The sequence below is a fragment of the Macaca thibetana genome, chromosome 9 (genome assembly GCF_024542745.1).
Source record: "Macaca thibetana thibetana isolate TM-01 chromosome 9, ASM2454274v1, whole genome shotgun sequence".
Lineage (NCBI taxonomy): Eukaryota > Metazoa > Chordata > Mammalia > Primates > Cercopithecidae > Macaca > Macaca thibetana.
Window position 1 is genome coordinate 118,053,979 of NC_065586.1, and position 27,194 is coordinate 118,081,172.

At 44.9% G+C, this 27,194-nt stretch overlaps 1 protein-coding gene and 1 long non-coding RNA gene across 17 annotated transcripts in view; one reads left to right on the top strand and one right to left on the bottom strand.

Annotated features, from left to right (window-relative positions):
- Nucleotides 1–187: 187 nt before the first annotated feature.
- Nucleotides 188–19,644, bottom strand: LOC126962904 (uncharacterized). Its single transcript, XR_007728857.1, has 3 exons — nt 19,468–19,644; nt 1,890–1,972; nt 188–341 (listed from the first exon to the last, which is right to left on the bottom strand). It is a non-coding gene; the product is annotated as an uncharacterized LOC126962904 (long non-coding RNA).
- TACC2 (transforming acidic coiled-coil containing protein 2) overlaps nt 15,690–27,194 on the top strand; it is a 258,151-nt gene continuing 246,646 nt past the window's right edge. For 15 of the 16 annotated variants that reach the window (XM_050804557.1, XM_050804568.1, XM_050804560.1 and 12 more), the window contains exon 1: nt 15,705–15,821. Coding sequence is in view for 1 of the 16 variants with exons in the window: in XM_050804563.1 (XP_050660520.1) it covers nt 15,804–15,821 (18 nt within the window). In the remaining 15 variants the exon portion in view is untranslated. Of the gene's footprint in view, nt 15,822–27,194 lie in introns of all 16 variants that reach the window. The other variant, XM_050804563.1, reaches the window with a different exon arrangement.

Sequence of the window (27,194 nt, forward strand, 5' to 3'; positions counted from 1 at the left end):
TGTTCCCTTGACAAGATGTGTAATGAGCTCCCTCTTACTCCACACTGCAGGGCCGTGAGAATCCTGGTTTTCTGCCCCACCCCCCCTTTCCCACCCCACTGGACCTGCATCTTCCCTAGGTCCCTTTGCCTGCCCAGGACACAGCCGCAGCCTGGCACCCACATGGGCACGCAGTGCATGTGTGTTAAACGAGGTTCCTGCTGTGGAGCAGGATGAGCGCGGGACGTGGAGACCAGATGCGCTCTGCGGCTCACCTGTGCCCTCAGTTTTCCGGTGTCATCATGGCTGGCGAGGGGGGGCGGTGGATGAATCAAATGTTTATGTGCAGCTGGCAATACCACCTTTTGTGAGGATGGCAGAACAGACAAATTAACAGGTAAACTCTGTTAACCATCCTTCTAAATATCTGCAACAGAATGTCACCAGAGCACAGGGTTTTGGTCTAGGTCCTGCTGCCCCCCTCACAGAAAACCAATCACTGAGACACCATTATTACCAAGGAAGAAGGTTTTAGCAGGGTGCTGCACGCAGGGAGATTGGAGCTCAGACTCACTCCATTGCCCTGACCAACTAAAATTAAGGGTTTATACAGTTGCAGGGAAGCAATGCAACAATGTGTGGGAAAGGAGGAACTTTCCTCTTTTCAGAAGGGGGAAGGAAGCTATGGGGATGCCTGAGGGGCTTGGCATCTCATTGTCTGGAATGCGGTGATCTGGTGAGTTTCAGTTTTTTGATACTTTTTGAGAGGCCCTGGGGGTCCTTTCCTGAGGAAGGAACTCAGATAAAACAAAGGTAAATTTCAACCTTAAGACTAGAAAACATAATTTCTAAGTTTATTTAAAAAATAATAAACAGTCTATGGGATTATTGGGTTGATTTTAATGACAGTCTATGTTCACATTTGATTGATTTTTTTTTTACTATTATTAGACAAGCTCTCGCTCTGCTGCCCAGGCTGGAGTGCAGTAGCACTATCTTGGCTCACTGCAAACCCATCTCCCGACCTCAAGTGATCTGCCCACCTCGGTCTCCCTAAGTGCTGGGATTACAGAGGTGAGCCACCAGGCACAGCCTGATTCTCAAACTAGAGGATTCTAATACTTCCTGAAGGGCCCAATAAAGATGGAATTATGTTAAGTATACTTTGAAAGATAAATATATGAAATTCACTCCATATATTTTGGATCATTTCGAGTATTGTTTCCCAAAAGGTCTCTTTGGTGCTAAGAACACATTTTCTCGAAGGAACAATATTGTAAGTTGGGTTACTACACAACCTACAAATATACCATTTTGTGCATCATGTCTGCTAAACTTGAGTTAGGCATTGTTCATTGCTGTCCAACAGCTACTACTTCAGCCACCCCCTGCTTATCTGTATTTCATGAAGGGGACACATGTGTGCCTGCTTCCTTAGATGAAATGTGATTGCGCTACCCAGGTCCAGGTAATCTCATTCCCCTTCCCCAGTGACTGGTCTAGGGTCATGTGATGCAACCTGGGTCCGTGAGATGTGAGAGGGTTTCCCAACTGGATGGAAAAGAAAACCCTTGACCCCCTACCCCCTTTGAGATGGCTGGCATAAGAATGTGGAGCCTGCCAATTAGCGGACATGGTGGTGCATGCCTGTAATCCCAGTTACTCGGGAGGCTGAGGCAAGATAACTGCTTGAACCCAGGAGGCGAAGGTTGCAGTGAGCTGAGATCATGCCATTGCACTCCAGCCTCGGTGACAAGAATGAAGCAATGTCTGAAAAAAAAAGACTGTGGAGCCTGCCATATTGGCAGCATCTGGTACTCAGGATGTGACAAGCATGAGGAAAGACCAGAGTGCTGGGGACAGTGGAGAGCAAAGATGGACATGGCTGAATTGCTGAATCAACCACATACCTCTAGACTTCCTGTGAAGTAGGCCGTAAATCATGGTTTAAACCAGTTAATTGTTTCATAGTTGTTGCTTGCAGCTCAGTGTTCTGTAACAGAATACTTAGCGTTCTTCCAGGTGAAAGTTCCTTCCAAGCTCCACACAAAAATACCTGAAATAGGCTGGGTGCGATGTCTCATGCCTATAATCCCTGCACTTTGGGAGGCCAAGGTGGGTGGATCACCCAAGGTCAAGAGTTCGAGACCAGCCTGGCCAACATGATGAAAACCCATCTGTACTAAAAATACAAAAAATTAGCCAGGCGTGGTGGTGGGCGCCTGTAATCCCAGCTACTCAGGAGGCTGAGGCAGGAGAATCACTTGAACCCGGGAGGCGAAGGTTGCAGTGAGCTGAGATCACACCACTGCACTCCAGCCTGAGCAACAAGAGTGAAACTCCATCTCAAAAAACGAACAACAACAAAAACCCTGAAATAACTCATTCAATTCAAAGGTATTTGAGGTAGGGCTGGGCGCGATGGCTCACACCTGTAATCCCAGCACTTTGGGAGGCCGAGGTGGGTGGATCATGAGGTCAAGAGATTGAGACCACCCTGGCCAACATGGTGAAACCCCGTATCTACTAAAAATACAAAAAATTAGCTGGGCGTGGTGGCGTGCGCCTGTAATCCCAGCTACTTGGGAGGCTGAGGCAGGAGAATCTCTTGAACCAGGGAGGCGGAGGTTGCAGTGAGCCAACATGGCACACCACTGCACTCCAGCCTGGTGACAGAGCGAGAGTCTATCTCTAAATAAATAAATAAATAAAAATATTTGAGGTGTACTCATAGGCTAGACATCCTACAAAGCACAGCAGGGCATACAGATAATTCAGGTACTTGCCTTTGCTTTACAGGGTATCACCAGAAGACAGGCATTAAACTGTTTCTAAAATTCATGTGGGGAGCCAGGTGTGGTGGCTCATACCTGTAATCCCTGCACCTTGGGAGGCTAAGGCAGGTGGATCAGTAGAGGCCAGGAGTTTGAGACCAACCTGGACAACAAAGCAAGACCCTGTCTCTACAAAAAAAAAAAAAAAAAAATATATATATATATATATATATATATATATCTCAACATTAGCCAGGTATGGTGGTGCACACCTCTAGTCCCACTGACTCAGGAAGCAGAAACAGGATGATCCCTTGAGCCCAGGAATTTGATGCTACAGTGAGCTATGATCATGCCACTGCACTCCAGCATGGGTGACAGAGCAAGACCTTGTTTAAAAAAAAAAAAAATTATATGGAAATGCAAGAGACCCAGAATAGCCAGAACAATCTTGAAAAAGGACAAATTTGGCAGGACTCAGACTTCTTAATTTCAAGACTTAAAGTTGTATAATCAAAACTGTGTGGTATTGTCATAAGGATAGACATATAGGTCAAAGGAACGGAATTGAAAGTCCAGACATAAACCCATTCATTTATGGTTAACTGATTTTCTTTCTTTCCTTTTTTTTTTTTTTTTTTTTTTTTTTTTTTGAGACAGCATCTCACTCTGTCACCTAGGCTGGAGTGCAGTGACACGATCTCGGCTCACTGCAACCTTCACCTCCCAGGTTCAAGTAAATTTCTCCTGCCTCAAGCCTCCTGAGTAGCTGGTGTGTCCGGAATTGGTGGGTTCTTGGTCTCACTGGCTTCAGGAATTGGTGGGTTCTTGGTCTCGCTGGCTTCAGGAATTGGTGGGTTCTTGGTCTCACTGACTTCAAGAATGAAGCCACGGACACTCATGGTGTTACAGTTCTTAAATATGGTGTGTCCACAGTTTCTTCCTTCTGGTGGGTTCATGGTCTCGCTGGCTTCAGGAGTGAAACTGCAGACCTTCACGGTGTTAGAACTCATAAAGGCGGCCTGAACCCAAAGACTAAGCAGCAGCAAGATTTATCGCAAAGAGCAGAAAAAAACGAAACTTCCACTATGTGGAAGGGGAACCAAGCAGATTGCTGCTGGTTGGCTCGGACAGCCTGCTTTTATTCCCTTATCTGGCCCCACCCACATCCTGCTGATTGGTCCATTTTACAGAGCGCGGACTGAACCGTTTTGACAGGGTGCTGATTGGTGCGTTTACAATCCCTGAGCTAGACACAGAGTGCTAGACATAAAAGTCCTCCAAGTCCCCACTAGGTTAGCTAGGTACAGAGTACCAATTGGTGTATTTACAAACCTTGAGCTAGACGAGTACTAATTGGTGTATTTACAAACCCTGAGTTAGACACAGCGTGCTGATTTGTGTGTTTACAATCCCTTAGCTAGACATAAAGGTTCTCCAAGTCCCCACTAGACTCAGGAGCCCAAGTGGCTTCACCTAGTGGAGCCCACACCAGGGCTGCAGGCGGAGATGCCCACCAGTCCCAAGAAGCCAGCAGCGCCTGCACTCCTCAGCCCTTGGGCGGTAGATGTGACCAGGCGCTACGGAGCAGTGGGCAGCACCCGTTGGGGAGGCTCGGGCCCTGCAGGAGCCCACCGCAGAGGCGGGGCTCGGACATGGCAGGCTGCAGGTCCTGAGCCCTGTCCCACCGGGAGGCAGCTGAGGCCAGGCGAGAACTCGAGCTCAGCGCTGGCCGGCCGGCAATGCTGGGGGACCCAGCGTACCCTCTGCAGCTGCTGGCCCAGGTGCTAAACCCCTCACTGCCCAGGCCGGCAGTGTCAGCGGGTGGCTCCGAGTGCAGGGCCAGCTGAGCCCACGTCCCCCAGAACTCGCGCTGGCCTGTGAGCACGGTGTGCTTCTCTTACGTATCTACATATATCCTATTGGTTCTGTTTCTCTGCAAAACCCTAATACATCCTCTCTCCGTATTTGTAAATTCCTTCTCAACAGTAAGAAACCTGGTTCCTATTATCATTGATAATAGGAGTCATTGCCTAATCCTCCTGTAAACAATCTCTGGCCATGCTGGCTGCATGCTTGGCATTCAGCCTTTGACACTTAGCGGCAATTGCTGATGCTCTCAGTGCTTTTCAAAGTGCTAATCAAGCTGGGCAATAAAGCTATACTTACTATTTCTTTCATGTCTCTAGCACCCGCTACCTCCAAGCTAATACGTTTCCTTCACTAAGGTACCATCTGAGCTCATCACCAGCAAAAGTTTTAATAAATGCACCATCACCTTCTGCCAGAGACAATCTGTGTGCCACCTTCCACTAATGATGGTGTCCTCATTGTCAGCCAGGTGGCAGGTGACCCAACCCCAAACATCCAGTCCTCCTGTTTGGGTTTTTTTGGATCACACCACTTCTGGTACCAATTGTCACAGGTTGGATTCTCTGGGAAGCAGACTATGAAGCAGATTGGCATGCAGGAGGTATGTTAGGGGATGGATGTATTGCAGAAGGGAAGGAAACAGGATTGGGCAGAGGAAGCAGCTGAGTTTCAACTACGCATCTCTCTTCCGCTGAGGCAGTCCGCAAAGGGGCACGCAGCTGAGGGCTGTCTGCGGGCAGCACTTCCAGTCACTGGGAAAATAATTTCTTTTTTCTCTGGACAGTGCATCACAGGTCCCCCCACAACATCATCAAGGTTGTTCTGCAACCACAAGTAAGTCATCTCTTTTTCATCTATAAGTTGATTCACAAATTTGGAAATCAATGTGGAATATTTTTCTTTTTGGATTTCTGCGAATATTGTTTAATGCAGAGCTTGTGATCAATATGATTATCAATTACATTTTCTCTCCGATACTTTTGCTTTCCTCTACAGTTTCTAATCGCTTTTTTTGGTACTATTTGAAGAAATATATTGTCAACTTTTTCCAACCTCTTCATCCAATTCACTTTTCTACTGAAATCCTCTTTTTCTTCTTTTTTTTCTTTTTCTTTTTTCTTTTTTCTTTCTTTTCTTTTCTTTTTTTTTTTTTTGAGACAGAGTCTTGCTCTGTCTTCCTGACTGGAATGCAGTGACACGATCTCGGTCACTGCAACCTCCGCCTCCCGGGTTCAAGCGATTCTCCTGCCTCAGCCTCCCAAGTAGCTGGGACTACAGGCGCCCGCCACCATGCCCATCTAATTTTTGTATTTTTAGTAGAGATGGGGTTTCACCGTGTTGGCCAGGCTGGTCTTGAACCCCTGACCTCAGGTGATCCGCCTGTCTTGGCCTCTGAAAGTGCGAGGATTACAGGCATGAGCCACTATGCCTATGCCTGGCTTTCCTTTTTTTTCCCTAGAGCTCTCCATCCCAGGGCCCTGTGTCTGCCCACTTCAGTTTGGATGAGCTGTTATTCCAGACTTGCTACACAGTTGTCACCATGGGGCTTCCCTTTACTGCCATCCTTGGTTAAATTCATTGCTTTCTGGATTCCATGTTTAAAACTGTTTAGTTTATGCCCTGGTTTTCCTGAGGTATTTTCTTAGAAGAGATGTAAAGCAAGCAAGTTTTATGAGTCTAAAAAATGTCTTTATTTTACTTTTCCATTTAGTTGAAGATTTGACTGGATATAGAATTTGAGCTGAAAATAATTTTTCATCAGGAATTTAAAGGCATTGCTCCATTGTCTGCTTGAAATTGATTTTTTTTTTTTTTTTTTTTTTTTTTTTTTTTGAGATGAAATCTCACTTTTGTCACCCAGGTTCAAGTGCAATGGTGTGATCTCGGCTCACTGCAACCTCCGTCTCCCAGGTTCAAGTGATTCTCCTGCCTCAGCTTCCCGAGTAGCTGGAACTACAGGTATGGGTCACCAGGCCTGGCTAAGTTTTATATTTTTAGTAGAGATGAGGTTTCACCATGTTGGCCAGGCTGGTCTCAAACTCCTGACCTCAGGTGATCTGCCCACCTCGACCTCCCAAAGTGCTGGGATTACAGGCATGAGCCACCGTGCCCAGCCAAGATTCTGATTCAGCATTCACTCAACAAACATTCCAGGTATGTTCTAGGCACTGATGATATAGGTGTTCCTTGTAAATTCTTCATAAATTAAAAATACTGTAAGTTGAAAATGCATTTAACACACCTAACCTACTGAACATAGCGATATGGGAGTTAAGAAGAAATTACTTGGACAGATAGTGAGGGTACGGACGTCCTCGATAAGGCTTTTATCCTTAATGAAAAGCAACCCCAAATCGTTTTTTAACAAAGAGCAGCCTGTGAAGTCAAGCTGCAGATATAAACAAGCAAGCTGGGAGCTTGCACTAGTGAATGCCGGCCGGAGCTAGGGACTAGACATGTTCAAGATGGTGGCTCTGTCTTCCCTTCTCTTTGTCGGCCACTGTACAGTAAAGAGCAGACGAGATAGTGCTGATCAACTGGAGAGCCCATTTGCGTAGTAAGATTAGGGTGGGGCAGCCAGTCTTCCCCTCGGGCTGTGTAAATGTCATACCTGATGGTAGCAATCTATGAGGTCTACGCAAATCAGACACTGCCTTTTTCCAGCCTGCCTATAAAATCTGCTGCACTCCGTCGCCTCCCGTTTTGGACATCTCTCTCTCTCTCCTTCCTTCTGTTAAGTTTTCTACTCCTTAACCCACCCATGTGTGTCCGTGTCCTGAATTCTTTCTCGTTTTGAGACAACGAACCCAGCATAAGTACCCTAGACATTGTAGCTGTTACAGTAGCATAGCCTAGCCTACGTAAAACGTGCTGAGAACCTTACATTAGCCTACAGTGGGGCAAAATTATCTAACACAAAACCTAGTTTGTAACAAAGTGTTGAATCTCATATAATTTATTGAATACTGTACTGAATGTGAAAAACAGAATAGTTGTTTGAATACTCAAAGTACAGTTTCTGCTGAATGCATTCTCTCTTTTGCACCATCTTACGATAAATCTACATCAAATTATCATTATGTTAGGGACTGAAACTGCCTTTGCAAAACTGACAGTAACAGAAATGTGACATGGTTGACTTCATCTTGCTTCTGACCTCCAAGCTGTCTTTGGTTATTCCTGGGCATAGGCCAAGCTAACTTTGGGAGGAACTCAATTTATAGTTTAATTTGAAAGCAAAGATTATAATAGTCCCTCCCTAAAACTAACCCCCTCCTTTCTCAGGGACCAAAATCGCCTTTGTAAGACTAATGAAAGGCCACAAGAATAGGATTATGCAATAAACCAGAACTCTGCTAAAATGTAGGCATAGTTTCTATAGTCCCTTACTGTCCAGGGGTCATGTGGCCAGAGTTAACAAGATCTGTGACTTTCCCAGTTACTCCTATAGTAACATCACTATTGTAGAACTTAAGATTTTTGTGATTTTTTTTGTTGTTGTTGTTTGTTTGCTTGTTTTTTGTATTTTTAGTAGAGACAGGGTTTCACCATTTTGGCCAGATTGGTCTTGAACTCCTGATCTTGTGATCCACCCCCTTGGACTCCCAAAGTGTTGGGATTACAGGCGTGAGCCACCGCACCTGGCCAAGATTGGGTTTTTTGAGATGTTTTTCAGACTGACCTCACTCGGACTTATGACTCATGACTCAACATGTTCTGGGGCTCCACCCAGAGGCTGACTCAGTGCATAAGGACTGTTTTCCACACTGATATGATTTCATCCCCAACCAATCAGCGGCACTATCCCCCTACCCCCTGACAACCAAATTGTCCATAAAAACCCTACGTTCCAAGCCTACAGGAAGACTGATCTGAGGGATAACTCCAGTTCTTCCACATGGGTCAGCCTCGTGGCAATTAAACTCTTTCTCTATTGCAATGCCATGGTCTCAGTGAATTGATTTTTGTCTGTGCAGTGGGGAAGATCTCGTTGGGTGGCTCCAGAACCATCTGTATAATGATGAATAAGACAAAGTCCCTACTCTCATGGAGGAGACAGATAATAAAGAAAAGGAAAAAAAAGGATCTGGTAATTCTAAGTGCTATGAAGAATTTAAATAGGCTAAGGGGATAGGTGGAGAATGGAAGTTGCATTTTTTTCCCCCTCCAGATAGAGTCTCACTCTGTCGCCCAGGCTGTAGTGCAGTGAGATCTAGGCTCACTGCAACCTTCGCCTCTGGGTTCAAGCAATTCTCTTGCCTTAGCCTCCTAAATAACTGGGATAACAGGTGCAGGCCACCACGCCTGGCTAATTTTTGTCTTTTTAGTAGAGAGGGAGTTTTACAACGTCAGCCAGGCTAGTCTTGAACTCCTAACCTCAAGTAATCCACCCACCTCAGCCTCCCAAAGTTCTGGGATTATAGGCATGAGCCACTGGGCCTGGCCTGGGAGTTGCTATTTTAGATGTGATGAGCAGCACAACATCTTTTCTGAGGAGGTGACATTTGAGATGAGACTTGAATTGTGAGGAGTAATGCGTCATGCAAAAATACAGGGAAATCATATTGTAGTCAAAGGCAATAGCAAAAAAAGTCTTTGGGGTTAAAATGAGTCTGACACATTCAAGAAAGTTCAGGAAGGCACACATATCTGTGTCAGAGTAGGTAGCTAGGGGGACATGAGCAGGGCAGCAGAGCGCATTCCACCCCCACCCCCAACCAGGAATGTCAGGTGACCGTCATATGATGGTCAGGTGGTTGTTCCACTGTTTCTCTAAAATCATCATTGGTTGCAGCTAGCACCAGGGAAAGGCCGTCTCCCAATAGATAGAAAACACCTGAAGCTAGTGTCAGCGGCTTCCTGATAAGATCTCAGGAGTTGGGCAAGCGGGCTCAGGCATGCGCCCTAAGAAGCAAAATATCATTTTAACTAATATATGACCTTCCTCTAGGAATTCACAACTGGCAAGGGAAAAATGCCTCAAATGAGCATGCGCACAACTTCAGTAAACACACTGTGAGTGTAGCCACTCCCAAGTGCTGGTAGGCCACTGCGTAAGTGGACAGCCTGCTCCGAGGGAAGGATCAGGAGAGAAGAAATGCAAATCCCAGAACCGTGCCAATATATAAAACCCTGCATTAAGGGTTGTACAGCGCACTTGGATTTCTCAAGTCACCTGCTTGGTCCTCTTCCAAGTATTCTTTACTTCCTTTCATTCCTCTCTAAAACTTTTTAAAAAACTGTCACTCCTGCTCTAAAAATTGTCTTGGTGTCTTACTCTGCCTTATGCCCCTTGGGTGAAGTTTTTCCTCTGAGGAGGGAAGAATAGAGTTGCTGCTGCAGACCCATCAGATTCCCTACTGGTATAGCTGGAGTGCGGTAAGTAAGGAGGAGAGGGCTGGAAAATGAATTTGGCTCTGATTTCCATTACTTGAAAAGATAGGGTAGGAAAACTATCTTCCTAGGTTCAGTGGCTGAGGAGCACCAACCCTCAAGGTGAGAACCGCTTGGCTGAGCCCAGCCAACCCACAGAACTATATGAGATATTTTCATCTACTGTGCTAGGCACCTAGTGAGAGCCCTTTTGCCTCTTTCAACTTTGGAAAAAATTATGATTTATTTTTATTTTTTAAATTAATTTTTTTTAAATGTTTTTAGAGATAAGTTCTTACTCTGTCATCCAAGCCAGAGTGCAGTGGCATGATCATGGCTCACTGCAGCCCAGAACTACTGGGCTCAAGTGATTCTCCTGCCTCGGCTTCCCAAGCAGCTGGTACCATAAGCACATGCCACCATGCGCAGCATGGGAAATATTTTTATATTACCTCCTTGACACTTTCTTCCTTCTACTTTTCTGTTTCATGTCTGCATCTCCCATCACTTAGATAGGGACCTCACAGTTTGATTCTCCAGACCTTTAATATTTTTTCATATTTTAAATATTTCTTTAATTCTGTTTTTTGAGATATTTTATTAAATTTATCTTCAACCTTCTGTAGATTTTGTTTTTTTGTGTTTGTTTTTTTTAGACTGGGTCTTGCTCTACTGCCCAGGCTGGAGTGCAGTGGCATAATCATGGTTCATTGCAGCCTCGACCTCCCGGGCTCAAGCAATCCTCCCACCAGGAGCAATCCTCTCAAGTAGTTGGAACTACAGGTGCATGCCACTAAATTTAGCTAATATTTTTTATTTTTTGTAGAGATGGGGGTCTCGCTGTGTTGGCCAGGCTGGTCTCAAACTCCTAGGCTCAAGTGATCCTCCCGCCTCAGCCTCCCAAAGTGCTGGGGATTATAGGTATGAGCCATCAAACACTGACAGAATTTTAAGTATCAGGATATAGGAAAGGTTTTGCTTTTGTTTTCAATTTTGTTTTTGTCTTATGGCGCACGGCCAGGCAGGGCAAAGGGTAGATTCCATTGACACTTATTTTTAGTTTTCTTCCCAAGTACGTTCCCACCATTGTTCCTGGTGTTTCAGAGCCTCTCCAGGGTCTGCAGAGTCTTGTTTGGGCTGGAGCCCCTTCTACTCTAGTCTAATGCCCCTCTTCCCTGATTCCTCAACTACCAGACCGTCATCTGCTTTCCATTACCCACAACCATGGAGAAAGCTCTCATTAGCTAATGTGCCTTCTCCAGTTTGCCACATTATTACATTATTGTCTGGACATACCTGTTTTTTCTTCTTGTTGTTTGTTTGTTTTTGAGACAGAGTCTTGTTGTGTCACCCAGGCTGGAGTGCAGTGTCGTGATCTCGGCTCACTGCAACCTCTGCCTCCCAGATTCACTTGATTCTCCTGCCTCAGCCTCCCGAGTAGCTGGGATTACAGGCACCTGCCACCATGCCCAACTAATTTTTGTATTTTTAGTAGAGATGATTTTGCCATGTTGGCCAGGCTGGTTTCAAATTCCTGACCTCAAGTGATCCACCTGTCTCGGCCTCCAAAGTGCTGGAATTACAGGCATGAGCCACTGAGCCTCACCTGGACATACTTGTTTTTAAAAATGCCTTTGTTATCATTTTAATGAAGTCTGTTAAAGGAAAGGAGTTGCATTTGTGTGTTCTGTCTTCAGTAAAAAGAGGGCTTTTATTTATTTATTTTATGTATGGAGATAAATGAACCTTAAACATTATATACTTTTATTTTTATAAATCTACCTGTTTACTGTCATTTCAAACATTACTTTGAATTTATTTTCCCCTCAGAGCTTTTAACTAATCAGGAGCTCTAAGCATTGCCTGGGAAATGTTTTCTTTGTGCTCTCTGCCATATGCTAGTGATTTTCAGCAAGGTTGTGTTTACGTGTATTTCAATTGGGCAAATATGAAGTAATATGAAATAAAATAATATTAATCAAACCTGACTTTATAAGCAAGTTTTGAAATAGTTCACATCTCCTCAAATTAAAAATAAGTCTTTGCTTTTGCTAATTAATGAATGAATGTTTTGGTCAAGAATCATTTCAAAGCTGAGCAGCTGAGTGAAAGATAGAAACTGCACTCACACTGTTGCTGTATGGTGGCACCAGCTCACCCAGTATACAGAGACATCTGTGGGTTTTTATCAGGATCATGGGAACTGCACTGTTGTTTATAGACATTGGAACTCTGGTGATTTTAGTGTAATTTAAGACTTTTTTATATCTCAAAGCCATTTTCATTAGTCCATTTTCACACTGCTGATAAAGACATGCCCAAGACTGGGCAATTTACACAGGAGAAAGGTTTAATGGACTGACAGTTTCATGTGGCTGGAGAGGCCTCATAATCATGGTGGGAGGCAAGGAGGAGCAAGTCACATCTTACGTGGACGGCAGCAGGCAAAGAGCGAGCTTGTGCAGGGAAAGTCCCCTTATAAAATCAACAGATCTCATGAGACTTATTCAATCTAATGAGAACAACATGGGAAAGACCTGCCCCCATGATTCAATTACCTCCCACCTGGTCCTTCCTAAAACATGTGGGAATTTAAGATGAGACTCGGGTGCGGACACAGCCAAACCATGTCACCATTTCACCCAAGTTTTATGTGTTGGTACTAGTGGGAGGACTAAAAAACTGTTCCCAGATCAATAAACTGGGAACAAAAGTGAGAAGTGGTAGAAAGCTGTGAAGAAGGCCCAGAACAGCCCACCCTAATATGCCTGGCTGTTCATTTGGAAGAAAGCAGTTTGTACACAAGAGAGGTGATGCTGAGAAAGTGAAGAACCTAAAGGTTTTAGGAGCCGAAAAAGTGCTAATGTGAAAACATGCCACATGGTTTTAGGTAGAGGTCCCTTTACTTTTATGCTTTTTCTGACAGGAAAATTTGACTTAAGTTATTTGAGTGTGGAATTACACAAGTACTTCAAAAAAAGTTATAAAATGTAATTGCCCAGAACAACTCAATTCTAGAATAGGGATTTTCCATTTTTGGAGGGCTTTTTATGTACATCATCATGAGTAAGTCATGCTGGGCCTATGAAGAAGATGGAGTGTGGGATCATTCTCTTTTTATACCTGATGAAATGGAAGTGCTTAGTGCTTGGGCAACTGATCCAAGTCACTGCTAGAAAATAGGTGAATTGGTCAGGCATGGTGGCTCATGCCTGTAATCCTAGCACTTTAGGAGGCCAAGGAGGGTGGATTGCCTGAGCTCAGGAGTTTGAGACCAGCCTGAGCAACATGGTGAAACCCCGTCTCTACTAAAATACAAAAAATTAGCCTGGCGTGGCGGTGGGCACCTGTAGTCCCAGCTACTCTGGAAGCTGAGCAGGAGAATTGCTAGAACCCAGGAGGCAGAGGTTGCAGTGAGCCAAGATCGTGCCATTGCACTGCAGCCTGGGCGACAGAGCAAGACTCCGTCTCTGGAAAAAAAAAAAAAAAAAAGAAAGAATAAGGAAAATAGCTGAATCAAGACTTAGTATCCAGCCTTCAGAACCCTCATTAAAAACTCTCTGGGAAGCTAGGCATGGTAGCTCACACCTGTAATCCTAGCACTTTGGGAGGATCCCTTGAGCCAGGAGTTCAAGAACAGACTGGACAGTGTAGCAAGACCCCTGCCTCTACAACAAACAAAACAAAACTCTCTGGGAGGTCCTTTGGTATTACAACATTTTAGTTATTATAAAACTCTGTCTTCTTAAGGAAGACAACTCAACTAACTTTTAAATATGTGAAAAAAAGGAGTTATAGTGACTTGAATTTGTACTCTGAATACTAGAATAATTTTGAAAATTAAATATTTCTGATGAAAATTAGATTGCCTTTTAAGTTTTCTCTGAAAATTATACATTCACATGAGATAAAATCCCGAGACTAGAAAAGAAATATGAGAGGGAACAGACTTCCTCTTTCCCTGCTCCCCAGTCCACCCACTGTCACTAGTTTCTTATGTGAGTTTCCAGAAAGAAGTATTTATATATTATAATGTAGTACATTGTATGGTTAGGTTTAGATCATTGCCTTTATAATGTAGTATATACACATAAATGTATACCCTCCTTTTGGGTTTTTTTTTTTTGGTTTTTGGTTTTTTTGTTCATTTGTTTTGGAGACAGGTTCTCAATCTGTCACCCAGGCTACAGTGCAGTGGCACCATTACAGCTCACTGCAGCCTCAACCTCCCTGGCTCAAGCAATACTCCCACCTCAGTATCCCAACTATCTGGGACTACAGGCGTGCACCATCACGCCTAATTTTTTTGCTGTATTTGTAGTAGAGACAAGGTCCCTCTGTGTTGCCCAGTCTGTTCTCAAACTCCTGAGCTCAAGTGATTTGCCCACTTTGGCCTCCCCAACTGCTGAGATTATACAGGCGTAAGCCACCACACCCAGCCCCTTGCTTTTTTCTTTACATAAACAATAGTATATCATACACACTGTTCTGTATCTTAATATTTTTCACGTGATGTATCTTGGAGAGTTTTCAGTGTTGGTATGTAAAGAGCTCCTCACCTTGGCCGGGCACGGCGGCTCACGCCTGTAAATCCCAGCACTTTGGGAGGCCGAAGCGATCGAGACCATCCTGGCTAACATGGTGAAACCCCGTCTCTACTAAACAAAATACAAAAAATTAGCTGGGTGCGGTGGCGGGCGCCTGTAGCCCCAGCAACTCGGGAGGCTGAGGCAGGAGAATGGCGTGAACCTGGGAGGTGGAGCTTGCAGTGAGCCGACATCGCGCCACCGCACTCCAGCCTGGGTGACAGAGCCAGACTCCGTCTCAAAAATAAATAAATAAATGGTCCCTCACCCTTTCTCCAGCTGCTTCGCTTCCCATTGTATGATTGCATCTTTAATTCCCTGTCTACTGATGAAACTGTAGGTGGCATGCTGTTTAGAACTCGCCTAACTGCACATTCTCCCTTTCCGAAGGAAGCATATTGACACGTTTGAAAAGGACTGCTTGATATTATGTCAGCTGAGGCTGGTGATGACCTGTCCTTGTTTACTAGAAGCGCTGCTAATTTTTTTTTTTTTCTTTTTTTTTTGAGACAGAATCTCGCTGTGTCGCCCAGGCTGGAGTGCAGTGGCGCAATCTCGGCTTACTACAAGCTCCGCCTCCCGGGTTCCAGCGATTCTGCTGTCTCACTCTCCTGAGTAGCTGGGACTGCAGGCGCGTGCCACCACACCTGGCTGATTTTTTTTATTTTTAGTAGAGACGGGGTTTCACCATGTTAGCCAGAATGGTCTCGATCTCCTGACCTCGTGATCCTCCTGCCTCAGCCTTCCAAAGTGCTGGGAGTACAGGTGTGAGCCACCAGTCCGGCAGCACTGCTAATTTTATGGCTTGTTTTTTTCTTCTTTTACGACTGCTTTGTTTTGAAAAGTGGTTTGTCCCAGCCAAAATATAAGCCAAATAAAGCAAATTGCAGGCCAAGGTAGTTGACACTGGCTTCGGATCCCAAATAAATATGTAGTGAGAAGCACAGAGAGCTGGAGGCTGGCGGTACCTGCAGGCTCCCTGCTCCTTGTTACCCTCTCCCTCTAGGCTGCAGAGCCTTCTGGAAAGCTGCTGCCTGGCCCGGGTCAGATTGCTTACACGCCGCTGCCTCCCAGGTCGGCGTTCCCAGCCTTAAGCCAATGCACATTTATAGAACAACTCCATGTGATCCTGGGGAAGACAGACCGCTGGTGGAGGGCAGTGCTGAAAAGGAGCCTCCGGAAGAGAGGGCCTTCTCCTGCTTCTCTCCTCCTTCTCTCCATGCTGGGGGGATACTGGGTGAGTGAGTCTCAGACTGAGGGCTTCTTCCTTTGAGCAACCTGTGGCTTTAAACCGGTTTGACTACTGAGATTAGAGGGATGAAAGCATTGCTTGCTTGCTTTTCCTTATAAAGTGAAATTAAAGGCACATCTGTGCCTCTCCACTCCTTGTTTCTGAAGCCAAATGAACTGTACTTTTTCTAATACGTTACTGGCTCCTTTTGATAGACTATGGTCCCGTTAATCTAGACCTTGGTCTCTTAATTTGTGAAATAAGGAGTTGGGCTAGATGATTACTGGAATTTCTTCTGGCCTCTGTTGTGATTCTGCCCATCACAAATTTCAGTTTCAAATGTTTGTGATTCTGCAGAATGATGACTTCAGAGAGAACCCTGAAGGCCCTGAGGGTTTGTAGAACTTTGTGGGAGAAAGTCATTTGAAAGCTCGTATTGTGTTGACCTTGACATGTTTGCACAGGTATTTCTCTAGACTCCCACAAGTGCCTTTCCAGGCTTGTTGCTGGTGTTGTGCCTGCCAACTCGAGCCACTGTGGGATCTTGACAGACGCTGTGTTTCTGAGTTTGACTTGGTGTCAGTTATAACTGAATCATCAGGTTAAAGCCAAAGTTAGGCAGAATTCTAAGCCTCATGAGAGAATCCTACAGTTCAGTTAAACACAGAAGTGTGTGTGTATGTACTGTTTTATACCCTGTACCATAAAACAGAAACACCCTGACCAAAATCCTTTATCCCACTGACACCACGTATAATCTATTGTGTAGTATCTGCTTAGGTGTGTATACAGGGGGCAAAACTCCTCCCAGTTCTAGTGGCATGGTCAGTGTATTAGTCTGTTTTTGCATTGCTATAAAGGAACACCTGAGACTGAGTAGTTTATAAAGAAAAGATATTTTTTTGGCTCCTGGCTCTGCAGGCTGTACAGGCTTGGCACTAGCACCCACTTGGCGTCTGCTGCGGTCTCAGGAAGCTTTTACTCATGGTGGAAGGCCAAAGGGAAGCAGGCATGTCACATGGCAAGAGACAGAGCAAGAGGGATGCCAGGCTCTTTTCTTTTTTGTGTGTTGAGACAGAGTCTCGCTCTATCGCCAGGCTGGAGTGCAGTGGCGCTATCTCGGCTCACTGCAACCTCTGCCCACTGGGTTCAAGCGATTCTCCTGCCTCAGCCTCCTGAGTAACTGAGACTACAGGTGCGCGCCACCATGCCCAGTTAATTTTTGTATTCTTAGTAGAGATGGGGTTTCACCATGTTGGCCAGGCTGGTCTCAAACTCCTGACCTCATGATCTGCCTACCTTGACCCCCCAAAGTGTTGGGATTACAGGCATGAGTAACTGCACCTGGCTACCAGGCCCTTTTTGTTTTTTATTTTTTATTTGAGATAGGATCTTGCTCTGTTACCTAAGCTGGAGTGCAGTGGTTTAGTGTAGCTCAACCTCCTGGGCTCAAGCGCTCCTCCCACCTCAGCCCCCGAGTAGCTGGGACCACACGCATGTACCACCACCCCTGGCTGATTTTATTTTTTGTAGAGAGACTGGGTCTTGCTGTGTTGTTCAGGCTGGTATTGAACTCCTGAGCTCAAGCGATCCTCCTGTCTCAACCTCCCAAAGTGCTGGGATTACAGGAGAGAACCACCTCACCTGGCCTCCAGGCCGTTTTAAACAACCAGCTGTCATGTGAACTAATAGAGTGAGAAGCCACTCCTTACTACAAGGAAGGCACCAAACCATTCATGAGGGCTCCACCCCCATGACCTCCCACCAGGCCCCACTTCCAGTGCTGGGGATCACATTTCAAAATGAGATTTAGAGGAGACAAACCTCCAAACTCTATCAGTGGGACAGAAGAGGAATGAAACAGAGGGAAAAATACAAGATTCATTTCTTCATTTCATTCAGCAAACACTTACTAAGTGATGCTAAGCAGGCAGTCACCATGAGGTGTAGAATGACCACAGTGGTCCCAGGCTACATGACTGAAAGAATGAGGTCCTCTAAATCCGATGGGCAAGGCAAGAGAGGGATTGGCTTGAGGGGAAGATATTGAGTGGACATTTCAAGAGGCTGAGTCATCTAAGTAGACAGTTGGTGCAGGAGTGAGACGTCAGGGCAGGTGCTTTAGGTTTAGAGCCTTTTCCCTGGACTCAGTAGAGAAAGCCACGGGAATCAATGGACTCTCCAGGGAGAAGATAAGGCTAGAACACCAAATCCGGGAGCTCCTGGTTGACTTTACTGAGAAGGTGGGAGGAGGAACTGGAGAAGGAGAAAGAGAGTGGGATTTTGCAGCACCTCATTAGAAAAGACTTAGGTGGAAAGAGGCTGGAGGAGGGAGTTAGGGGGACGGTCTCAGATGCTGCAGAGAGGTTGAAAGAGGATGAGGACAGAGATGAGGCCAGCATCTGGGCATCATGGGCAGCTTTTGAGTGTGCTTTCAATCGGGGCACATTTGGTTGCAAGAAATAGAAACCCACCCGAAAAGGGGCATTTATTGAGCAGACATAGTTCTGGGCTGCAGCAACTTCTCACCCCTGCCTCTCAGCAACCACTGGCTTCATTCTGGTCTGAGGGTGGACAGGTCTCCTCTGCTGGGCTCCTACCCCTGCCTCTCCCTAAGTCCAGCATGCACAGACTCTGGGCTTCTCTATCACTGGTCCTGACCCCCATTCCTCATTGCCCGGTGATGAGTGGCCTCCTTTGATGGTCTTCCTTATCAAATATCTAGAGAGAAAATCTGATTGTCCCCACATAAGCCAGAATCTACCCTTAATCAAATTAGCAGGGTCTAAGAGATGGGTTGATGTGGTGGGCCAGGACCACTCAGACAGGAGGGAGATGGCGGATGTCGGGAGGGTTGAGGAATGAGAGGTTTTCAGAGAAAAGAACAAAGGCAGGCCCTCCAAAGTGGCTGCTCAAGTGTGTGCTGTCATGGGAGCAGAGAAATGAATGCTGAGGGTGACGACAGTGTTTCTAACTGCATGCAAGGTCACATACTTAACAGCCAGGGACATGTTGGGGTAGGGGACAGCTCTGCTGGCTAATAGGGGGAGGGAGAGCCAGGGAAAATATAGTTGTGTACACTTGGAGCATTGGCCAGTAGAAAACCAAACTCACTCTGATGCCATCCCGATCGAATGCTCTGAACCCCAAGAAGGCCACCAGCCTAGGGGAGATTTGTCCATCTCAGCACAAGAGGTCCCATCCCACCACCCCCAAAGGCAGGCATGAGGACCAAGACTTCAGGTGGTGGCAGCAAGGGAGCAGCCAGACACTGCTTAAGAAACTGACAAGGAAGGCTCGTCGACCGGGCATAGTGGCTCACGCCTGTAATCCTAGCACTTTGGGAGGCCAAGGCAGGTGGAACACAAGGGCAGGAGTTTGAGACCATCCTGGCCAATATGGTGAAACCCGTCCCTACTAAAAATACGAAAAAAAAAAAATAGCTGGGCATGGTAGCGGTTGCCTGTAGTCCCAGCTACTCAGGAGGCTGAGGGAGGAGAATTGCTTGAACCCAGGAGACGGAAGTTGCAGTGAACTGAGATCATGCCACTGCACTCCAGCCTGGGCGACACAGCGAGACTACGTCTCAAAAAATAAAATAAAAATAAAAATAAAAATAAAGGAAGACTCCTTTCTGGGGGCCTGTACTCACCCTTAGCAGACCTCTGGATAATCCACTGTGACCCTCGTCCTAGGGTTTTTAATTCAGCTGTGTTTACAAGAGATGGATATCACTGTGTTTCTATCATCCTAGTCTGCAGGGGCAAGTTTGTTCCCATGATTCTATCTTGTGATATGTCATGGATATCAGGAGCAACTCAAGATAGCCACCACCTTGCCAATGTTTCATAAGTGTTGTTAATGAAGGTGTTTAAAATCGACACAGTGGAGAGAGTCGCTGTGATGAGTGACTACTCTGAATTTGTGACCTAAAAAGGGGAAATTCTGCTCCACACTCAAGTCAGGGAACAGCCTCAGCAGAGCTCTGTGCCAGATTGGGTGCCAAAGAATTGGAAAGAGATTAAATCCAGCAACACTGGCTGACTTTATGCAAGCAAAGCCACTTTCATCGGTATAACGTTCAGGAATGACCGAAATTGGTTGTGTCTCACTGTCCTGGGGCTCCAAATAAATATCCAAGCCCTACCAAGGTCTGACCTCCTCTGCATAGCTTCCTTTACTGCATATTAAATCCTGAGTTGCAAGACTTCGGCCTGAAACATGTATTTCTTATTTCTCTCTGCTTGTGCTCAGTTAAATGTGAAAGGACCTGGAAAAGTACAAATGTATGGGAAGCTGGAGTGGCCATTTCTTTTTTCTTTTTCTTTTCTTTTCTTTTTTTTTTTGAGACAGAATCTTGCTCTGTCGCCCAGGCTGGAGTGCAGTGGTGCCATCTCAGCTCACTGCAAGCTCCGCCTCCCGGGTTCAAGCAATTCTCCTGCCTCAGCCTCCCAAGTAGCTGGGACTACAGGCGTGCGCCACCATGTCCAGCTAATTTTTTGTATTTTAGTAGAGACAGGGTTTCACCATGTTGGCCAGGATGGTCTCGATCTCCTGACCTCGTGATTGGAGTGGTCTTTTCTAAGTGGGACCAAGATTTTCATTTTGAGGAGACATAATTTTGCAGCTGGCTCCCTGAGCTTAAAAAGCACAGCTTTGTATTCACTTTTGGTCATTCAGAAAAACCATTCCTCTGAGTATCCTTTTGCTGAAACTGGTCATAAGGTTGAAGTTAGAATCTGACAAAGTGCTTTTGCATCTCATGTTTCATAGCAAACAGATGAGACAAGCAACGCTTGAATCCCACTTGGTCACAAGCTCATCGCCACATGTGTTCCAAGTCTTTGAAAAGCATTTGGTGATATTACTGTTTGCGGGGCCTGGTAGAAGTTTCCCTATTTGGCATTTGTCAGCGTTCTTCTCTTTACCCAACACCAGCCTGCTTTACTGCCCCAGGACTGTCAATGCTTTGGCACATGCCTCCTCTTCATTTGGCATAAACAGAGAGACTTGGGTTGACATGTCTTGGCCCAAGAGGTGTGGAGGAAAATGACCCTCTGCAGACACCGATGTCAATCTTGGAGAAGCAGCTATTAAATAGAGGAAAAACAATGCCTGAGGGCAATCGGTCACTCCTTCCTGAGCTTCGGTCAGATGGGTAGATCCCAGGAGTTCAGGAAGTTAACCTTTAGAAGATATGTTCATCTCTGGCAAGATCAGTCTGCAGGCCCAAGGTCTAGGAGCCAAGAGTAGTGGTCAGACACGTGGTCCTAGGATCAAACCAGTACAGATGCAAGAGAAGGGCTGAGTGAAGACTTGGGATGCAGCACTCGGATTTAGAGTTCTGTTGGAGACACCAGGTCTCATGTCTTAAGTGCAATGGGGAAATTCAGTTTAGGAAATGCAAATCAAAACTAGCTTACTTTAGTAGCCTGAATTACTGGCAGATTGCTCGATGCCTGCTTATGAAGCGATGACCTAATTCCAAAGCCCACCACTGACAAGCCAGATATTGACTTGGCCAGGATTGGCTTAGGAACTGGAGTGGGCCCTAGTCAAAAATGAGGAAGGAAGCATTTCTTTTCCTCCCTTCCACCCTGTCTCCTTTTCTTTCTTAATATTTTATTAGGGACTTTACAAGTATATACAAAAGTAGAGAGAACATTATAAGCATCCTTATGTACCCACTACTGGTTTCAACAATTGTCTACAATGGTTGATCTTATTTCATTTATTATCCTCCTTCCCACTAACATCTGCCTTCCTCCTTCCACTGTTGGATTTTTTTTTTTTTTCAGACACAGTCCCACTCTGTCGCTCTGTTGCTCTGTCGCCCAGGCTGGAGTGCAGTGGTGCGATCTTGGCTTACTGCAACCTCCGCCTCCTGGGTTCAAGAAATTCTCCTTCCTCAGCCTTCCGAGTAGCTGGGACTACAGGCATGTGCCACCATGCCCAGCTAACTTTTGTATTTTTAGTAGAGACGGGGTTTCACCATGTTGGCCAGGCTGGTCCTGAACCCCTTACCTCAGGTGATCTGCCTGCCTTGGCCTCCCAAAGTGCTGGGATTACAGGCATGAGTCACCGTGCCCGGCACTGTTGGATTGTTTTAAAACAAATAATCCCATTGTTTAATCAGTTACAGTTAAGCATGTATTTTGTATTAGTTTGTTCTCACACTGCTAATAAAGACATGCCTGAGACTGGGTAATTTATAAATGAAAGAGGTTTAATTGACTCACAGCTTCACATGGCTGGGGAGGCCTCACAATCATGGCAGAAGGCAAATGAGGAGCAAACTCATGTCTTACATGGTGGCAGGCAAGAGAGCTCGTGTAGGGGAACTCCCCTTTATAAAACCATCAGATCTCTTGAGACTTATTCACTATCACAAGAACAGCATGGGAAAGACCCACCCTCATGATTCAGTTACCTCCCATTGGGTCCCTCCCATGACACGTTAGAATTATGAGAGCTGGGCCAGGCACGGTGGTTCACGCCTGTAATCCCAGTACTTTGGGAGGCCAAGGATCATGAGGTCAGGAGATCAAGACCATCCTGGCTAACATGGTGAAACCCCGTCTCTACTAAAAATACAAAAAATTAGCCAGGCATGGTGGTGTGTGCCTGCAGTCCCAGATACTTGGGAGGCTGAGGCAGGAGAATCAGTTGAACCCGGGAGGCAGAGGTTGCAGTGAGCCAAAATTGTACCACTGCACTCTAGCCTGGGTGACAGAGTGAGACCCCATCTCAAAAAAAAAAAAAAAAAAAAAAAAAGAAAAGAAATATGGGAGCTACAATTCAAGATTTCAAGATGAGAACTGGGTGGGGACAGAGCCAAACCATATCCTATCTCTAAAAAATTAGGACTCTTTTTGTAAGCGTATAACCACAGTATCCTTATCATACAAAAAAATAAATAATTACTTAATAATAAAAATTGTGTCAGTGTTCAAATATCCCTGGTTGTCTCATTTTTAAAACTTTTGATTTATTTAAATCAGGATCCAAATGAGTTTCACAAGTTGCTTTTAGTTGATATGTCTCTTAAGGCACTTTTCCATTTCCCCCCCGAGTTTCCATATTCCTCCTATATCCTCCACCATATACATCCTCCAGACATTTCCTATGTCTTCCACTATTATATCTACCTTTTCCAGTAGATTATTTATGTTATGGTTATAAGAGCTGTGTTGAGTCTTTGCTAATTCCATGCTCTGGGTCATCTTTGCATCTACTTATATTGATTATTTTTCCTCTTGTTTATAGGTCATTGTCTTATTCAGCCCAGGCTGCTATAACAGAATATCATAGACTGGTGACTTAAACAACATAAATTTATTTTTCACAGTTCTGGAGGCTGGGAAGTCCAAGATGAAGGTGCTGGCTAAGGCCCTGCTGAGGGTTATCTTCTTGGTTTGCAGATGGCCACCTTCCTGCTGTATCCTCACATGATAAAGGGACCATTTCTCCCAAGTCTCTTCTTACAAGGGCACTAATCTCATTCATGAAGATGGAGCCCTCCTGACCTAATCACCTCTCAGATGGCCCACCTCCAAATACCTTCACAATGGGGATTTCAACATAAGAATCTGGGGCAGGGGGTATAACATTCAGTCTATAGCAGTATGGTATATTATTTTCTGTATATAGTGTTGGAGTTTGCTAGTATATTTTTCAATATTTTTGCATCCCTCATGTTCATGAGTGATATTGGTTTGTAGTTTTTGTCTGGGGGTGTGTGTATCATTTTTATCAGGTTGAGGAATCAGTGTCATTCTTCATAAAAGGAATTAAGAGGTTCTTCTGCCTTTAAAATGCTTTGGAATAATTTGTAGAGCACTCTGGGACTATCTGACTTTTAAAGATTTGGTAAAATTCCCTTGTGAAATTATATGGGCCTGATCCTTTTGTTGTGGTATAGTTCCTTAGTAAATTTCTCTATTATTTTTCTGTGGAAATAGGTATGTTTAAGTGTTGTAACTTTAATGGTGTCATTTCTGGCAAACATTTCACTAAGATGCTATCCACTTCATGCATTTTTTATTTGCATAGACGTCTGCAAATCAGCCTTTTGTAATGTTTAACATTTCTTCTGTTACAATGGTTATTTGCCTCTTGTAATTTTGTGTTTGTGCTTTCTCCCTTTTTCTTTCTGATCAAGGTAGTTAGTGATTTTTTAGTTTATTCATTATTTAAGAATTAGGCTTTTGTTTGGGCATGGTGGCTCATGCCTGTAATCCCAGCACTTTAGGAGGCGGAGGTGGGTGGATCACCTGATGTCGGGAGTTTGAGACCAGCCTGGCCAACATGGTGAAACCCCATCTCTACTAAAATTACAAAAATTAGCCAGGTGTGGTGGTGGGCGCCTGTAATCCCAGCTACTCCAGAGGCTGAGGCAGGAAAATCACTTGAACCTAGGAGGTGGAGGTTGCAGTGAGCCGAGATCACACCATCGCACTCCAGCTTGGGCGACAAAGCAAGATTCTGTCTCAAAAAAAACAAAAAAACAAAAAAGCAAAAAAAAAAAAAAGATTCTGATTTATTCATTAATCACTCATTTTTCTCTGCTATATTTCATTTATTTCTACCTTTAACTTTATTTTTTCTTCTTTGTGCTTTTCTTGGTTTACTTTGTTTTCCTTTCCAGTTTTTTGAGTTGGGAATTTAATTCATTATTTTCCTTCTTTCATTTTCACTGACAAATATGTTTGATGCAATGAATTTTCCTCTGATCACTGTTTTAACTACATCCCATTGACTCTGATATATATGTAGTGTTTTTGTTGTCATTATAAAACTGCCTTTGCAAAAGCTGTACCACTGAAAGAGATCTGACCTAACCAACTCTAGTTTGCCTTTAACCTCCAAACTGCCTCTGGTCACTTCCAGTTGTGGACCAAGATAACTGGGAGTTTTTTTTTGTTTGTTTTTTGTTTTTTTTTTTGAGATGGAGTCTCCCTCTGTCACCCAGGCTGAATTGCAATGGCGCGATCTCGGCTCACTGCAACCTCCACCTCCCAGATTCATGCCATTCTCCTGCCTCACCCTCCCAACTAGCTGGGACTACAGGCGCCGGCCACCACGCTCGGCTAGTTTTTTGTATTTTTAGTAGAGACGGGGTTTCACCATGTTAGCCAGGATGGTCTTGATCTCCTGACCTCGTGATCTGCCTGCCTCAGCCTCCCAAAGTGCTGGGATTACAGGCGTGAGCCACCGCACCTGGCCTAGGGAGTTTATAGTTTAAATGATAATAACCCCTTCCAAAACTAAGCTCCCCTTTTTTTTTTTTTTTCTTTTTTTTGAGACAGAGTCTTGTTCTGTCTCCCAGGCTAGAGTACAGTGGCGCGATCTTAGCTCACTGCAAGCTCTGCCTCCCAGGTTCATGCCATTCTCCTGCCTCAGCCTCCCTAGTAGCTGGGACTACAGGTGCCTGCCACCATGCATGGCTAATTTTTTTGTATTTTTAGTAGAGCCTGGGTTTCACCGTGTTAGCCAGGATGGTCTCGATCTCCTGACCTCGTGATCCACCTGCCTCAGCCTCCCAAAGTGCTGGGATTACAGGTGTGAGCCACCATGCCTGGCCCTAAACCGCCTTTATAAAACTAATGAAAAGGGCTAGGAGCAGTGGCTCATGCCTGTAATCCTAGCACTTTGGGAGGCCGAGACAGGCAGAAAACTAATGAAAGGCCACCAGGTTAGGACGATAAGAGAGGTCTAAATTCTGCTAAGATGTAGGTGTAGTTGGTGGGGCATGGTGACTCACACCTCTAATCCCAGCACTTTGGGAGGGCGAGGTGAGTGGATCACCTAAGGTCAGGAGTTCAAGACCAGGCTGACCAATATGGGGAAACCCCGTCTCTACTAAAAATACAAAAATTAGCTGGGGGTGGTGGTGGGCACCTGTAGTCCCAGCTACTCAGGAGGCTGAAACAGGAGAATTGCTTGAATCTGGGAGACGGAGGTTGCAGTGAGCCAAGATCGTGCCACTGCACTCCAGCCTGGGTGACAGAGCGAGACTCTGTCTCAACAACAACAACAACAAAATTACACTAGTTGTTCCAGAGGTCAAAAGTTTGCAACTTCCCCAATTATTCCTGTAAATAAAATCACCGTAGTACAACCTAAGGTTAGTCTTTTAAGATGTTTTCAGAGTTTGACATTTCTGATTACCAGATGATTTCACCTAGACCAGCGATTCCTCTGTGGGCCTACGCCCCACCTCCCAGAATTGGACTCAGTACAGGAGTACCTTCTATCCACATGCCTCTGATTGCATCCCCAACCAATTAGCAGCACCCATTCCCTAGCTCCCTGCCCTCCAAACTATCTTTGGGAAAACCCTAGACTCTGAATTTTTGGGGAGGCCAATTTAAGTAGTGACAGGTGTGTGCCACCGTGCCTGGCCACTTTCCTGATTTTTAAAATGCCTTTTATTAAATTTTCATTTAAATCTATTATCCCTTGGGTGCCTTATGATTTATTTATTTATTTCTGAGATAATTTTGTCTTTTTTCTTGTATTTTTTTCTGGAGTTCAATCAACAATCTTTTTATTCCTCCTTGCTTTTTGTCCATTTCTATTTGCATGTTTGAATTTCTGATTCAAAGTATTTTATATATGCTCAAATGCAGACTTGAGAGTATTATATGCTGTTTGGAATGCTGAGTTAGAATTTTGTTCCTCTTCATAGCTGGTCTCAGGGTGTAAGGAAGATTTTCCTCAGGTAGTATGTGTAAAATATTATCTCCTTTTTTTGTTGTTTTGTTCTGTTTTTCAAAAACTCTGTGTGGATTTGTTGACCTTCTTCTTGTCCATTTTGATGGCACTGAGGTGTTTTATGGGATTCCTAGTTTAGCAGTCCCCTGGTCTGTACACAGGCCATGTTCGTTAGGGTGAGGTTCAAGAAGGTTTCTGAGTCGTTTTATTTTGTGATGCTCTTTTCTTTTCACAGAACTCTAACTTTTGTCTTTTTCTTTCTTTTCCCCATTTAACACTGCTGTGGTTTGAATGTTTGTCTTTTCAAAACTCTTGTTGAAATTTAATCCCCAATGTGGCAGCATTGAGAAGTGGGGCCTTTAATGGGAGGAAGATTAATTAATCCACTCATGAATTAATAGATTAATGGGTCATGATGGGAATGGGTTAGTTGTCAAGAGAGTGGGCCTGTTATGAAAGCCAGTTTGGCGTACTCTAGCCTCTTGCCATGTGATGCCTCTGACCGCCTCAGGACTCTGCAGAGAGTCCTCCCGACAGCAAGAAGGCCCTCACCACGTGTGGCTCCTTAACCTTGGATTTCCCAGCCCCCAAAACTGTAAGAAATACATTTCTTTGTATGATAAATTACCCAGTCTGTAGTATTCTGTTATAGGAACAGAAGAT